The sequence below is a fragment of the Condylura cristata genome, unplaced genomic scaffold (genome assembly GCF_000260355.1).
Source record: "Condylura cristata isolate star-nosed mole 26May11 unplaced genomic scaffold, ConCri1.0 scaffold00017, whole genome shotgun sequence".
In the NCBI taxonomy this organism is placed as follows: Eukaryota; Metazoa; Chordata; class Mammalia; order Eulipotyphla; family Talpidae; genus Condylura; species Condylura cristata.
The window spans coordinates 2511873-2527397 of record NW_004567118.1 but is presented as its reverse complement, the minus strand read 5'-3'; the positions used below and the strand labels follow the sequence as shown (position 1 = coordinate 2527397).

General features: G+C 47.3%; 2 protein-coding genes across 3 annotated transcripts in view; both read left to right on the top strand.

Annotated features, from left to right (window-relative positions):
- The window catches only part of NBR1 (neighbor of BRCA1 gene 1), a 25261-nt gene extending 16282 nt beyond the window's left edge, over positions 1–8979 (top strand). For both annotated transcript variants that reach the window (XM_012726457.1, XM_012726459.1), the window contains exons 13-22: positions 292–441; positions 1119–1194; positions 1696–1806; positions 2053–2217; positions 2443–2520; positions 3358–3775; positions 4831–4925; positions 5541–5598; positions 6273–6381; positions 7239–8979. In XM_012726457.1, coding sequence (XP_012581911.1) covers positions 292–441; positions 1119–1194; positions 1696–1806; positions 2053–2217; positions 2443–2520; positions 3358–3775; positions 4831–4925; positions 5541–5598; positions 6273–6381; positions 7239–7412 — 1434 coding nt within the window. In that variant the 3' untranslated portion in view covers positions 7413–8979. The remainder of the gene's footprint in view (positions 1–291; positions 442–1118; positions 1195–1695; positions 1807–2052; positions 2218–2442; positions 2521–3357; positions 3776–4830; positions 4926–5540; positions 5599–6272; positions 6382–7238) is intronic.
- A 626-nt stretch (positions 8980–9605) lies between these two features.
- On the top strand, positions 9606–15093 carry TMEM106A (transmembrane protein 106A). Its single transcript, XM_004684941.2, has 8 exons — positions 9606–9635; positions 10355–10560; positions 11364–11427; positions 12599–12752; positions 13496–13636; positions 13750–13793; positions 14289–14342; positions 14655–15093. Exons 2-8 carry the CDS (start codon positions 10374–10376, stop codon positions 14770–14772), a joined length of 762 nt encoding a protein of 253 aa, XP_004684998.1. The 5' UTR covers positions 9606–9635; positions 10355–10373; the 3' UTR covers positions 14773–15093.
- The last annotated feature ends 432 nt before the right edge of the window (positions 15094–15525 follow it).

The following is a 15525-nucleotide window of genomic DNA, read 5'->3' as shown; positions in this document are numbered from 1 at the left end:
GTGTGTGTGTGTGTGTGTGTGTAAGGCAATGTCCCTTGGGGGGGGTGTGTAAGGCAATGTCCCTGAGTTAGTGGAGTGCATATTTAGTGTTGACTGCTTAAATTTACTCGATATGAATGTTTTGGGTTTGATTGTTATTGCTGTGGTTAATCTAAGTTGTTATTACGGAAACATTTCAAACAGTAGGAGTGCCCAGTAATATTTGGATTTTGTTTTTAGGGAAGCAGTTGTCAGCTTGCCTTTTGAATTTTGTTGAGGGCCTCAAGTTTATCCTGAGTTTTGTCTCTACAGGAAACTTTTCTTTTGGCTAAAGAAGAAATTCAACTTAGTGAAGCAACTGAGCAGACGGAAGGGCCAAGAACCTGCATCCCACCCAAGACAAAAAATACTGCCAGCGAGAGGGAGCTCTACATTCCCTCCGTGGACCTTCTGACTGCCCAGGTAGAAGATTCAGGACTTTGAGGGGCAAGTGACATGGAACACGGGAGAGATTTTACCTTGTTGAAGAGAAGGTGGTATAGCCAGCCACGGTGGTAGGAAGGAAGTAAGAGACATGCCACTGAGTGGCAAGAAAGTCACCTATGGAAGCAACTTCCCTAACTAGATGTTTCCTCTTGGAATTAGGAACTCAGTCTCGTGCTTACCCACAACGTCCTTCTAACTGCATCTGCATTTCAGCCTATTTGGTTTATTTTTACCCTTCATATTTTCTCTCTTTCCTGCTGTTTGGTTATTTGAACAACTAGTTCCCATTTATTTATTTATTTATTTATTTATTTATTTATTTATTTATTTAATAATATAGTAGCTTATTTTTACATCATTTTGTACTTTTTTTTTTCATCGCAATTGTAATCCCCATGGGTTTCCCATCACCCAGTCACCTGTATGCCATCACCATAGTCCCGTGCACTTCCCTCCCCTCCCACCCCTCCCATTTTTGATCATTAGTTCCCATTTAAATGTCTTGTTTTTAGACTGAGGTGGGGCAAGGCTTTGAACAGAGTTACATCTGGATGATGTGGAGCTCAGTGACTTGCAAGCTCCCTCAAGACAAAAACACAGCTAATAGTACCTGTACATAGCAAGCAGTCTTACACAGCCTGTCTTTTTTCCAGGATCTGCTGTCCTTTGAGCTGTTAGATATAAACATTGTCCAAGAGTTGGAGAGAGTACCCCACAACACCCCTGTGGGTAAGAATGTCACTCAGTATACCTTGTTCATTAACAAACACAAGAACGCTGCAGCCTAGACTCTGGTAGTATTTCATTCTGAGGAAATAAATGCTAAGGCTCTCTTTAATGTGACATTAAAGCTGCACCTAGGAGTCTATTTTCCTTCCTCTCCCTCTTGTCTTTCATAGGCAACAGTAAAAGCTTATGTGGGACTTCCCCACCACAGAGAAACCCTTCACTTTTCTGTAGATGACCATCTCCCTTTGTTCCTTTACATTTGTGGTTCTGTGTCTTGGCCATGGTCTCCCAAGTGAAGTTTTTATTGTCCTCCCTCCTGCATTGGTTGAGACACTACGTACCTGGTGGTCTAGAGAAACTCTTTACAACAAGCCTTGAAGCATAGCTAGATTTATGTTAGCCCAGTGGGAGGCAAGAAGCCTACATGCTGCTGCTTTAGACAGACTATGGATGATGTGAAGCTTTTTCTTGGTTGATGGTTCTCCTATCTTCTTTCTTCAGATATGACTCCTTGCATGTCTCCTCTGCCACATGACAGTCCTTTAATAGAGAAGCCAGGCTTGGGGCAGATACAGGAAGAGAGTGAAGGGGCAGGATTTAAAGCACTTCCTGGTAAGGGATTAAATATTTGTAAAGGTATTTGTATTTCCTCTTCCATACCACACCCCTATTTTTGTATGTACCCACAGCAGCTGTACCTTTGCCTGTGAATGGTTTCTCTATAGCTTCTGATTTTTTGAAGTCCCTTCACCTTTACATAGACACAGCAGTTATTCCTTGGCATTTTGTCTATATGGGTTCAGGATTAGAGACAGTTCCTTGACCCTTAAATGCAGAGATGGTTCGTGTCTCTTTCAGATTCCACAGGGGCAGTAAAGAGGAGAGCTGAGAACAGTGCTTCCACAGAGGAAGGAGAAGATGACCTGAGTGGGACCCAGTTTGTGTGTGAGACTGTAATCCGATCCCTTACCTTGGATGCTGCCCCAGATCACAACCCCCCTTGCAGACAGAAGTCCCTGCACAGTGAGTGTCCTTCATCTCCCCCACCTAGGGGCATGCTCCCTGCATTGTTGACTGTCAGACCTGAGTGGGTAGAAGCGCTCTTCTCACTGAGCGTAGAGGTAGGGTGAGCTTAATTGGAATTCTGGCTATGGTGGTTCCTTTAGGTTCTACCTACGCTACCTGACCATTTTAATTATAACTTCGGGAGCAAAGCAACCCCCATAACTCACTCACCACTTTCCCCAGGGGCAGAATTACAGCCGCATGCCACAGAAGAACAGCAGCCAGTGGTACTCTCTGGATTCTGCAGTAAGGACTCTTCTTGTAAGTTGACAGCAGCCCTCAGCAGAGACCTCTGCTAGGGAAGTAGTGGGCACAAGCAGGAGAACCATATTAAGTTCCTCAGGGTTAAATTCTGCTGTTACAAATCTCTAGATAGCAAAAAGTATAACCAGTCCTATGTATTTCAAGAACTATCAAAAAAACTCAAATTCAGTCCCTCAAAATACAGGAAAATCTGTATTTATTATAACGAAATTTGACCTCTACTAATGTGAACGTTTTGGTGTAAATTCTTCAACTCTTTGGTTATGCACTTATCTAAGTATGACAAAACACATGTGTCTTTCTAACAGAGACAAAAACGTTCACATTAGTTATCTCTGATAGAATTTAAGCGCATTGTATGTTTTCTTTTCTTCCCTTCAGTGACATTTTGCCCATTTCTTACCGTGACTTTGCATTTCTTTGTAAAGAAGAAAAGGAAAGTAGGCTGGCTGCAGTCATGCAAGTTCTCACACCTAACATGTTCCCTTTTTAAAGCACTGGTAGCTAATGCCAGTTGTGATTTGAACCTTACCTGAGTGTATTAGCCATTGCATGAAGAAGAGAAGGGATGGGGCCTCCTTGTTCTAAGATTCTCGAAATCTGGATGATTCTACCTGCCTTGTTTTTGTGCACTTAGTTACATGCTTTTTGCATGGACTTCCAGCTTAGCATATGGCCATGACTGTGGTTCCAAGAACAGTCCTTCTCTCTGGTTCTTCCCTCCTCTCTTGCTTTCATAATTCAAGTTCATGACCTACAAATCCTTCAAACTAAGGGTGGCACCAGGGGCCTCTTTTCACTTATACCTCAAAACTGGTTGCTTTCATCTTGTAGTGAGATTTTCCTTGCCTGAAGAAGGACCACTTGAAGATGAGAGGGAGGAAATTGTCCATATTGCTGAAGAGGAAGCAATCACGGAAGAGGAAGATGAGCTCAAAGATGAAGTTCAGAGTCAGTCCTCTGCTTCTTCTGAGGATTACATCATCATCTTGCCGGAGTGCTTTGACACCAGCCGCCCCCTGGGGGACTCCATGTACAGCTCTGCCCTCTCCCAGCCAGGCCTGGAGCGAGGGGCTGAGGGCGAGCCTGTGGTTGAGACTGGGCAAGAACCAGTTGAGGCTGGGGAGAGCTCCCCTGGAAAGGAAAGCCAAGCACAGGAGCACAGCATCAATGACATCCTCACAACCTCACAGACTCTGGACACAGTGCCCCTGACCCCAGAGGTGGTAGGGCCTCCGCCACGGCTGCTCAGGTACCATCTCTACCCCCTTCAGCTGGGCTGTTCACAGGTGGAATAAAGAGTGAGAGGAACAACTTGATCTCAAAACTTGCTTTTTGTCAGCATGGGAAGACACTGTTTCCCATGGTAAAGTCTGAATTTAGAGGAATGAGTAAAAATTGTACTTCCCAGTATTCATGGGTTCTGGATTTAAGGAAATACTTATTTTAGCTAGTCTTAATTATCTGCATATACTCTTTCTATGTTTTGATTGTTGAGTTTTAAGCATAAACATCCCCAGATCTTCCTTGCCTGTATTACTGACTCAAGGGCAAAGGCAGCAATACCTCATATTAACTCAAACACAGTCAGCTCAGGGTGTGATGGAAAGAGATGCACAGGCATACCACGTTTATCGTGCTCTGCAGATACTGTGCCTTCCACACGTTGAAGATTTGTAGCAATGCTGCATCAAGCAATTCAGTGCCATTTTTCCAACAGTTCATGTAACAGATGGTTAGCAATTTTTTAGCCGTAAGGTATTTTTATTAGGGTACGTACTTTTTAGACAATGATAATACACATTAAATAGACTTGGCGTAGTATAAACATAACTTAACATCACCAAGAAACCAGAAAGTTTATATCTCTTGTTTCATTGTAGTATTAACTTGATTGCAGTGGTCAGAAACAGAATCTACAGTGTCTTCAAGGTCTGCCTGGACTAAAACGTACATGGAAATTACTTCTAATTTTCTGTTGAAACTTCGCTTTCTCATTGTGGCTTCTTGACTATAAGCCATTCTCCAGGGAGGTAGACATAGCCCTTTAATAGCACTTCTTGATGTTGGGGGAAAGAAACCAGGCTGAAGCTGGTCTTTCCACCCTGACTTGGGACTGAAGAGGGTAATCAGAAGTGGCAGGAGCACTTCCCACCTGTCCCTGAAAGGAGACGTATGAGACGTGTGATCTGAAGCAAAAATGTAACGTGTCCATGGAGAACAGGGCACTGCTGTGCGGTGTTCACTGTTTCTCTGCACCACCACGGGCCCTCTGCAGCTGACTGTCACACTGTGTTTTTCTGAAAGGAGTCCTCCTCGTGCGCAGCATCATGGTTCCCCAGGAGTGGACTTACCAGTTACCATACCAGAAGTTTCTTCAGTCCCCGATCAGATCAGAGGAGGTAATGACCAGTCAGAGCTTTGTTTCTGTTTCTGTGCCCCTTTCTAGTGGACATTAGGTACAGGTCCTCTGCATTCAAGATTTCTGGCAGTTTTTAGAAACTTGTTCTTTCATTCTTTCAGTATTCCTCCCTTCTACTCCTTTTTTTCCTGTTCACTAGCTTGAAATTTATTAAAAGAGATCTCTCCAAGTGGAGAGAACTGGTAGCCAGACCTGTCTAGATTCCATCCCCAGCTCCTTCTTTCCTCACTGTGTGACCTTACAGCAGGTCACCAAGTAGGTCTGTTTCCTTATCTACAAAGTAAGAAGCTTATCTTGAAGTTGTAAGACCCTCAAGGTCATTGCCCACCCCTCTTTAAAGAGCAGAACTTAAAAAGTACCTGGGAACTAATGAGCCTGTGTGATAGGATAGAGAACTACTTTTTCTCATTTCTTGCATTATATTCTGGACAGTTTATCCTTATCAGTAAAATCACCTGCAGAATTTCCCAAATACCTTTAAATAAATAAGCCGATGGCCAGATTACCAGCTGCCTTGAAGTGGCCGTGCTGTGGCTTAGGAAAACATGAGGCATGTGTGGATGCTGCTTCTAACCAATAGCTCTTTTGCTTTTAGAGCCCAGAGGCTCATCAGGACTTGTAAACAACAGACAGAAGAGCTATGATCACTCAAGGTAACTGGACCTTGTGCAGCCTCTTCTTCAGAAGCAGGTGGATATCCTAGTGTTGCTTCTGCTTAAGAAAGCCTCTCAGAGTGTGTGCCACCTGAGAGCAGACGAGGGGAGCCATCGTTCCTACTTGTCCTTATATCTCCCAAGACTGAGCAACACTGCACTGAGAGCTAATGTTGATGTTTAAAAGTGCTCACATTCCAGACCAGAATTAAGTACCCTCAAATTTGACTCACCCTCAGTGTAGAGGAGAAGGCAGAAAGGTCAAGCCCAGTGTGCCTCTTAGACACGCCTGCTTCTCTGCTCCAGGTCACCTCAGAGCAGTGTCAAGGTGGCCCCTCCCTACAGCAGCCAGTCAACATTTCTTTTGGGAGGTTTGCTTTGAAGATCAGCAAGCGGATTGCCAGTATTGGTTTTCAGCGAGGACTGAAAACTGTGGCTTGCTCATCAGCTGGTGTGTTTTCTACAGTGCCCAGTTCTTAACAGCAGTAGGCCTGCTGTTACAAACCAAGATCTGCAGTTGTAAAACTGATAAGAAAATGGTCACATTTCTCTTTTTACGTGTAATCTTTTTCCCCTAAGAAAATCTCATTTTCTTTCAACAGTTAGCGCCGAGATTGCCTTGTAAGAAGAGGGTATATGTGTATTTGGGGAGATAATTTGGTTTCTCTCTGCAGGCAGCACCATCACGGGAGCAGCATTGCTGGAGGGCTGGTGAAGGGGGCTTTGTCTGTCGCCACCTCTGCGTACAAGGCCCTGTTTGCTGGGCCGCCCGTCACTGCACAGGTCAGTGTGTTTTATTTTTCTGAACCAAAACCAAGTTACCAGTGAAATGATGGCTTCTGTGTTGGAGAGTAGCGTGACATTGTAGAGAGTATCTACTATGTATAAAATAAGACACTGGTTCCTATCCAAAGACTCTGGGAACAAATGAAGTAGAAAGACATTTACAGTATAGGAAATGAGACTGCACTGATGTTCTCAGGTCAAGTCAGCGTGGCATGGGCCCCAAGTGGGGCCAAGGAAGACTTCCCGGTAGATAATGTCAAAACTGAGTCCTAAAGGACAAAATAAATGTTCACTAGAAAAGGAGACAAAGCGTGTTGTAGACAGAATAGCCAGTAAAAGGACTCAGTGAAAAGATTTGGAAATGCAACCTGGAAGGTGAATGTGGTGTCAGAAGAATAAGAAAAAACAACTATGTATGTGGGTGCTGCGTGAAGGGGTTTGGATTTTATTTTTAAGGCTAGAGGGTAAAGACATTGAAAGGTTTGAGGTGGTCTTTTCCACTCTCCTCAGCAGTCCATTTCAGCACAGGCCTCTCTGGTGGCCTAGAAGAGGGGCCTCCCTGGTTGTACAAGGGGCTGACTCTTAGCTGTCAGCCACTGAAGCTGTCAGAGGCTGCTGCAGCCTGAGTTCAGTCCCTGGCCAGGGAGCTGAACCACATGACTCCCGTCTCCCCAGCTGCTCCCCTCAGCAGTGTATTTCAATAGATCCACCTGTTCTGCTTCCCACTCTTGTCTCTTGTGAATCCTCTCACTCCCGTACCTCTGACCCAGGACCCAGTTCTTCTAGTTATAAATAAATAAATATTAAAGTATATATACACAAAAAAATGTCCTGTGTTTCTTGACTCTCAACAGCCAGTAGTTTCTGAAGAAAAGACAGCAGCCTTGATGGCCCATCTCTTTGAAATGGGATTCTGCGACAGGCAGCTGAACCTGCGGCTGCTGAAGAAGCACAATTACCACATCATTCATGTGGTGACGGAGCTGCTCCACATCAGCAACAACGACTGGTACAGCCACCGCTACTGAGGAGTGACCTTGTATTAAATGACTTTGCCTGCTGCTCACAGATTATCTTTATTCTGTCGGTGGGGTGTGGGGTAGAAGCCCTTGATTATTTTTAACTTGAATCTACATAGAGCCCATTGTTAAATTATCGAGACAGTGCCTGCGTCACAGTGTTTTTTGGAGCAAATCAAAGACCAGAACTTAAATTTTCACTGTAGACATTGGATGAATAGTAGGAAGATTTTCAACTGATTTGGGTAAAATTTCGTTTTCCGTTTTAGTGCATTGAAGAGTATAACTTCTGTAGAACCATTTTTCTTTCTGCTAGTACTGAAGTTGAGTATTTTTCTTTGATTAATGTTGATGTTTCTATGGGGATATCTGTTGTCAGTTTTTAAAAGAAATTAACCCTAGGAGTTGTTTTTTAAAGTGATTCTCACTTCTCTAACCTATCCCCTAAGCTTCGTACTGCCTGGTACTGAAGTGACACCCAGAGCATGAGAGGATTGGTCTACTCTTCCTTTCCAAGGAAAAGGTCCTGCAAGATTTAGTAATCCCCACCATAGTTTTCTGAGAACCCCACTAATGTATTGAAGAACATCAGCTTCTGGGTATCTGCACCTCAGTGGAGGGAGGTGGGGCAGTCTGCCCACCGGTACTTCAGCATCCAGTAGCATTTTGCATATTCTTCTTTCATTTAAGGGGGAGAAACCTAGATAGGTAGTATGAAGTATTTTGTTAATCCTATAGAAAAGGAAAGAAAGTCCTTAATTTAAAAGAAAAAGAAATTTAAGTTACATTTTTTGTTAATGTTTTGCTAATGTTAGATCTTATTTACATTAGAGTGGGAGGAATGGAAACAAGTGCAAAGTGAAAGACAGGCTCTTAGTTAATCTCAGTAAGTTCTGAGGGTGGGCAGATGAGTGTGTGAGGCATAAGAAGTTCTGATGACTTCTTGAATGTTCAAAATTTGTTCAGAGGCCTGAGCACAGAGAGCCCAGAACAGGAAGAAGAGGCTAGTGTTTCTCAAGACCTGAGTGGGAACAAACTTGCTATAGAAGTTTTGGGTTAACCCCAGGATGAGTGGGAAAGAGATTGCTTCCAGAGGGTCAGGGCCGCAATGGCTTTCTCCATGGGAGTCTTGGTACAACGGATAAGGACGAGGTAATAAATAACGCTAAAGATTTATTCATGAAAATGACTTCCAGAAAAACAGGAATTTGACCCCCAACCCAGAGGGGTAAAATAGTATTATTTAACCTGGTTGGTATTTATAATAAATGGTGATATTAATCATTAGCCATAATGATGTTTATTTACAGTATAATGCTTGAATACTATTAAATAAGCCAGGATTCAATAAGCCGACCAGGCTGTTCTTTATTTTAAAAGTTTTTATCCGGGCTTCTGGGTGGAGGCTGAGCAGCAGGGTATGTGTAATTGACTGGGTTGATTGCCATGGGGACCTCTCGCGAGCGTCTGAGTTGTATGGTAGGGTCCAGGAGGATCCTTTGAGTCCGGCGTCGGCCCCGCTGCCCTTGTATATAACCACTTAAAGAATGGTGAAATAAAGGTTCTTTGAAACTCCTTCCTGGACAGCTTGGTCCTTGTGGAAGCAGCGTCGAGCCCCGGGTGTCCTTTGAATAGGCTAGAACTTCCCAGGCCGTGTTGGAGGGGGCGGGCCCGGAGGGAGGGGGCGGGCCCGGAGGGAGGGGGCGGGCTCGGAGGGAGGGGGCGGGCCTGGAGCAGCTGCAGCGGGGCTTTCCGAGACCTGCTGTCAAAGCTTGGGGCCCGCCACCAGCTCCCTGCACTTCCTACTTGTCATGCGACCGTTTCTGGCGATTCGGTCGCCCAGGTAAGACACTCCCTGGGCCCTCATCTTCCCTCTTTCTCTTTGGAAAGCATGCGACCCTTCCAGCCTAGCTAACAGGTACTCGCGTGTACTATGTTCGACTAACGGTCTCTGGGGGTGTCCGGTGGGGCTTGAAATCTTCAGTCCAGTCCCAGCCTCAGCCCGCGCCTACCACCTGACCCTTAGTGGAGCCAGGGATCTGGATGCGAAATTGTTTGGCTCTCGCTCCAACGCTTTCGCTCCTACAGGTCTCTGCAGAAGGGCCGGTTGCTAAGGAAACCCCTACCGTGGCCCCTGGGGCCACTAAACACTAGAGGCCCTTCTCAGAGAGAGCTCCAGAAACCGCCCCCTTCTGCAGCTGACAGGAGCCTCGGATCCCAGATTTGAATCAGGTGAGGCTTCCAGGGAGGTGTGAGTACTCTCATCTTGCCCACCTCATTCTGTGTTCAATCTTTTGGAAAGAATCTGGATCTTTGGCCTCGAGCTTTCCTAATGAATGACAGCCTTATCATTGCCACAAGCCTCCCCAGGCGTTCCTTTCCTACCCTTCACCCCTCAAAGCATTGGAGAGATTCACATGTCCCTTCCAGGACTGGTTTAGGTTGCTTGGCTGCCACTTCTTTCTCGTTTCAAAGAATCACCACCTTCCTCTTAAACCAGCACCTTCCCCAGCTGGAGGATGGAAGCTTACCTTTCACAACCAGGCTGAAAGGTCACTTCCACACTGGAGCTCTAGAGACCTCCAGGATCATCTTGTGACAAAGGATGAAGGATTCAGGGCTGCTGTCCCCACCTTCTCCTCTCCCCCCAGCTCAATCCAACTTCCTCCATGAGCAAAAATTCAGCAATTTTCCTAGAAAAAATAATGTGATCAGCAATTCACTTCTGGAACTTTCTTCATGACTTATTTTTCTGTTTTCCCTTCTTGTAGGCAGGTTGAGCTCTCCCAAGATAATGAAAGGCATGAAGGGGCAAAGAACTTTGCTCAGAGTCCTGTGACTTCCTCTTCCCCACCCCAGCTTCCTGAGGTTTGAGCTTGTGGCTGTTGTGATGGGGCTTTTTGCCAATCTTGAGGATGTAAAACCACGGAACTTTCGTTCTGTCTCATTAGTAATAACCCCCTCTGAACGATGAGCTCTCGGGAAGATGAGAACAAGCCGATCCTGCCTCCTGGTCCAGCCGTTGGCCGCAAGGTCACGGGCTACCTCAGCATCGGTGGTCAGCAGTCCTTCTGTTCCCGTGTGCCTTGCGAAGGGGCTACGGGGGCCAACTTTGTGACTTGTCCCACCTGCCAGGGCACTGGGGAGATCCCTCAAGGTGAGTGATCAAAGATTCTGGAAATAGCCTGGAATCCTGGAAAAGCTCTCAACAGTCAGCTGGCCAGGCCCCTCTTCACCTCCCTGAGTGGAGTTGGGTCTTCCCGTGTCAGCCAGGCCAAGGATGAGTCTCCCCAGACTCGCTAAGGAGAACCCCTCCTGCCCCAGGGTAGGTAATAGCCAGCCTCGAGGACTTTCCAACCTCTCTGTTCCCTTGAATACACCGCCTAAAGATTCAGGAAGTTGGCAGCAGCCCTCCTGCCTACCTGCGCCTATGTAGCAGTTGTCTTCTCCATCCTTCTCCCTTGCAAGCAGCCCTCCTGCCGGCTGTGCCTGTGCAGGTACTTCACTGACCTCCTTTTGCAGAGGGGCTGAGGCAGCCCCTTCCACGGCCACCTGCCTGCGACCATGTAGGCCTCTCTTTTATCAAGCCTGTCCCTTTTGGGGTCAGCTCTTTCTGCCCACATGTGACTATGCAGATGTCCTTTATTCTTCTCTCCCTTTTTTTTATAATAAACCTGCCCTTTTGGATATAAAAAAAATTCAAGAAGTTACAAATGACCTCTCAAAATATCTGGCATCTCTGATTTGCTGGTGACTTGCAGGGGTTTTCACAACTATTAACAAAAATCTCACTTCTACTCTAGAAATGGCAACGCTGAACTGCCAACTTCAGTAACACAGCTCTGTGCTGCTGCAGTTCTGCTGTGTCCCCACTCTGTGGAGGGGGCTGATTCTGGGAGGTGGAAAATGTGTGTCATGGAAAGGTGTTGGCCCTCACCCTGGCCCACTTTCTCTCTACAGAGCTAGAGAAGCAGCTGGTAGCCCTCATCCCCTATGGGGACCAAAGGCTGAAGCCCAGGCACACGTAAGTCCCTCTTCCAGCTACAGTTCCACAGCCATCACCTTTGAGAGTTGTTCCTCTTTGCCTCCCCATCTTGCTACGCACCCCCGATTTTCTACAGCGGCTTCCCCTCGGCAGCCTGAGCCTATACATGCTCAAATGTATTATTAGCTTCCTGTTTCCATGGACTATCTGGTTTAAGCAGCCTGGAGCACAGCAGATGCCACCCAAGGCCCCTGGCACCCTCCCCATGCATCACTGCTTCCGAAAAGCATGGCTCCCTTTTGAGGACAGAGGACCTCTTGACTACAGGCCTTCTGGGAGGACAGCCATGGATGCAGTTGATTCAGGGAAGTTGTTGTTCCTAAGAGAGCTTCCCTTGCCATGGCAATTCAGACCTGCTTCTTCTCTTCTGGGAAGAAAAGGAAAAAGCCACTTGCTGTTCTGAGACACTTCCCAGCTGGAGGCAGTCCTGAATTTCTCTGGGAGTGAGGGGTTGGGGGAGGAAGTAACCCTATTTGTCATTTGGGTCCATTTGACATGAACTCCTCAGCTCTTTCCACTCAGCTGTGTGTGTGGTCTGGGGGCCACCACCAGTGCCCCACCCACTACCCCTGCATCAGAATCTGAATCTGGCAGTGCCCTTGATAAATACTAGCAAAGGACTGTCTCATTAATGTGTATCTCAGTTTTGAATTAGATGAACAGATAATCTCCTGTTCTAAATATGGAAATTCAGAGCTCTCACTTCTTGTGGAATTCTTCTCTTCCAGTAATAATAGCATTTGTTGAGCTTTTTCAATGTGCCAAGACCTGAGGTTAGTGTGTTAGCCTATACCAGATGCTATGAGATGGATATCATTTGTCTACGTTTCACAGACAAAGAAACTGAAGTTTAGAGAAGTTATGTGGGGTTGCTCAGAGAGATACTGGGTCAGTGGGAACAGAGAAGTGGGAGTGGAAGCAGGCTGTCTGCTTCCCAGTCCTGTGCTCCCATCAGCTCTGGGCCACATCTGAGCCCAGGCTGGCCTTCCACATGTGGGGAGCCAGATACTCTGCTGTGAGGTGGGTGCAGAAGAATCTTGTGTATGAGAGGAATGTGTACACACACACACACACACACACACACACACATCTTCATCCAAGTTTCCTTAGTCTTCAGACTTAGCCCTGCTGCCTGCTCCCTTTTCCACAGGAAGCTCTCCGTGTTCCTAGCAGTGCTTATCTGCCTGGCGACCACCACCCTCCTCAGCTTTTTCCTGTTTCCTCACTCCATCGCTCTGTTCTCTGCGGGCCTCAACTCCTCCACAGTGGCCTTTGACGAGGCCAACATCTACCTCAATATAACGGTGAGTGGGTGCACTAGGCCCTGAACCCCACCTTCCAGCCACACGCCTCCATAGCCTTTATCCAGTGTTGTAAATGGGTAGCCAGGGATCTTACGGCACCCAGAGAGTGTCAAAAACCTGGAAGAGGGGGGGTCACTGGTAACCCTGGGCCCCATGACAGATTGTACAGGGTGCGGGCCCTATATAGTAAGAGGTCAGTTTAGGACCATAGAAGAAAAATCAGAGGATGTTGGGGGCAGGTCTTAGCAGAAAGGAACCATGCACTCAGACTGGTCTGAGTCAGCTTGATGTCTTGGTTAAGGCAACCCTTACTGCTAAGCCTCTGAGAGGCTCCTGACATTGACACTGGCCCGCTGGCCTGTATCAAGTGGTTAGATAAGGCGGGGGGAAGGGGTGTAACTGTTGGACTCCTTTTTCTTTTTTTCAAGATTTACTTATTTATGCAAATAAGAACTGAGGTGCAGGCCAGAGATGCAGGGGTGAGAGGACTCATCAGAATCAGAGTGGAGGGCAGAAAAGGCAGCTTTACTGAAATACATGACTAAGGAGAGCAGTGGGGGAGACAGGAGAGGTCTGCTACGCCATGTGGGTCACTCCCTGGCCAGGATCAAACTTATGCCACGTGGCTGGCAAGTAGCTTGATAGGGCTAAGACTTAACTCCTGTGCCACCGGGGAGGCCCTCTTTGAGTCCTTCCTAAGGATGGCCACCCTCATCCCCTCCTTTTCTTTTCCTCATCTTTAGAGTATCTTGAATGTCTCCAATAACAACTACTACCCCATCACCGTGACCCAGCTGACCCTTGAGGTCCTGCACCTGTCCCACGTGGTGGGGCAGCTTTCCAAGAGCAGCCACCTCCACATCGGCCCTTTGACCAGTAAACAGGTGACACTCCCTGGCCAGCCCTGCCCACAGGCATGTGATGTATTTGGAGGAGGGTCGAGGGCAGGGTAGGTGCACCTGGGGTCAGGGCCTCCCCTTGTCTGTTTGGTTGACAGATACCTTACACAGTAGCCAACACGATCCAGGATGAAAGCACGTAGTGAGTACCCCTTGCTGTCATCTCCCTTCGCCTCTTTTCCTGGGTTGGAAGACCAGCTTTAAACGCTGAATTCCCGGATTGCTTAGTGAACCCTGCAGCCATCATTTGGCCAGCACTCCCAGCACCAAGACTGCATTGTGCAACGGTTCAGGGGCCCGTCTGGACCTAGATTGGAATGAAAAACAGGCTGGCTTTGAGTTAATCCTAACCATATATGACCTTCGACTCTTTAGCCTGATCTCTGAGGAAGAATGTCTTGTTTTCATCTGAGAGAAGAGCCCAACAGGTGTCTGGGCCAGGCCAGGAGAGGGGTGGGGGTAGAGCAGTGATACTGCACAAGGGTGACATGCTTACCTAGAGGGAGAGGGAAGGGGTAGGAGTGGCATGTGGGGACCCCAGAAGTGAAGGAGCCCAGAGGCAAGGGCACCTACAGTCTCCCCAAAGACTTCTTTGGGCTGTCTGGTGTAAAACATGGTCTTGTGTTCTCTTTCTCAGTAAAATCTGTAAGTTCCTGAAGATCAAAGTCCACCATGTGCTTTTACAAATCCAGTAAGTTGGGGTTCATAGCCCTTAAATACCCTCTCCACTCTCACCTTGGCTGCACCTCATGGGACAAGACTCATCCAGCTGACCCAGGAATCTATGGGCGCTTAAGAGTCGCGGGTGTGGCCCCTTCTCTAGGCCCCACCTCGCTGCCACGCTGTGGGTTTGACAGTCAGCCTCTGGGACACAGTGGGGCGGTGTTCCCCAGTGCCTTGACACAGTGGGAGGCAGAAGAAGGGGAGCTGGGTAGGGGGCCGACCTTTTCAGATAGCAGACTTCCTCTTCTGGACACAATGGCCAAGACTGCTTCCTCTCCAGGGGCACCCTGACCTACTCCTACCTGAGCGAGTCGGAGCAGAAGGTTTTCCAGAATATTGAATATCTGGACTGCCGGGAAAACAGGTCACTGCCCCACTCACTGTCTTCTCAACTTTGACCTGTCTGCTGTCCCCGAGCTCCAGGTACCTGCCAACCTGGTCCATGTTGCCCATGTGTCTGTGACCAAGAAAGGATTATAGTGACTTTGCCAGAGGAAAAGACCTTTATCTCACCCTCACTGCATTTCCTCTAGTTCTGTAGAAGCTAACTTCACACACATACTCGCACCCTCACACTTAATATCCTCTGACTCCCCAGAGGTTGAGATGTGCGTCTGGTAGCCCATGGCCCTGTCTTGAGGAAAGTCTGGCCTGATGTTTATGGGAGCTGCCTTGAGTCCCAGGGTGGCCCCTGGCCTTTCCTGTGCTGAGCTCCTTGGTCGCCCATTTCTTCCAGGGCTGGCCTTCCTCCTGCCTGAGTCTGAAGAGAGGCTTACTTTTGATTTTTTTTTTTTAAGATTAAAAATAAACTTTAAAAACCCTGCTTGGTTGTATGAGAGCTGGGGTATGGGGCAGAGGTGTGGATTCACTGGAGGATTTACCAGACAGAGTGGGGAACAGAACAGGTGGATCTACTGAAATACACTGCTGAGGGGAGGGGAAGGGGAGACAGGAGAGGTCTGCTGTGCCATGTGGGTCAGGCCCCTGGCCAGGGATCAAACTCAGGCCACAGTGGCTGGCAATAGTTTGATAGTGCTGAGACGTAATCCCTTGTACCACCAGGGAGGCCTACTTTTGATTTAAACCACATGGGGGCTATCCAGGGTCATCTCTAATCTCTAGGGGCGCTTACGGATCACAGAGATGCTTTC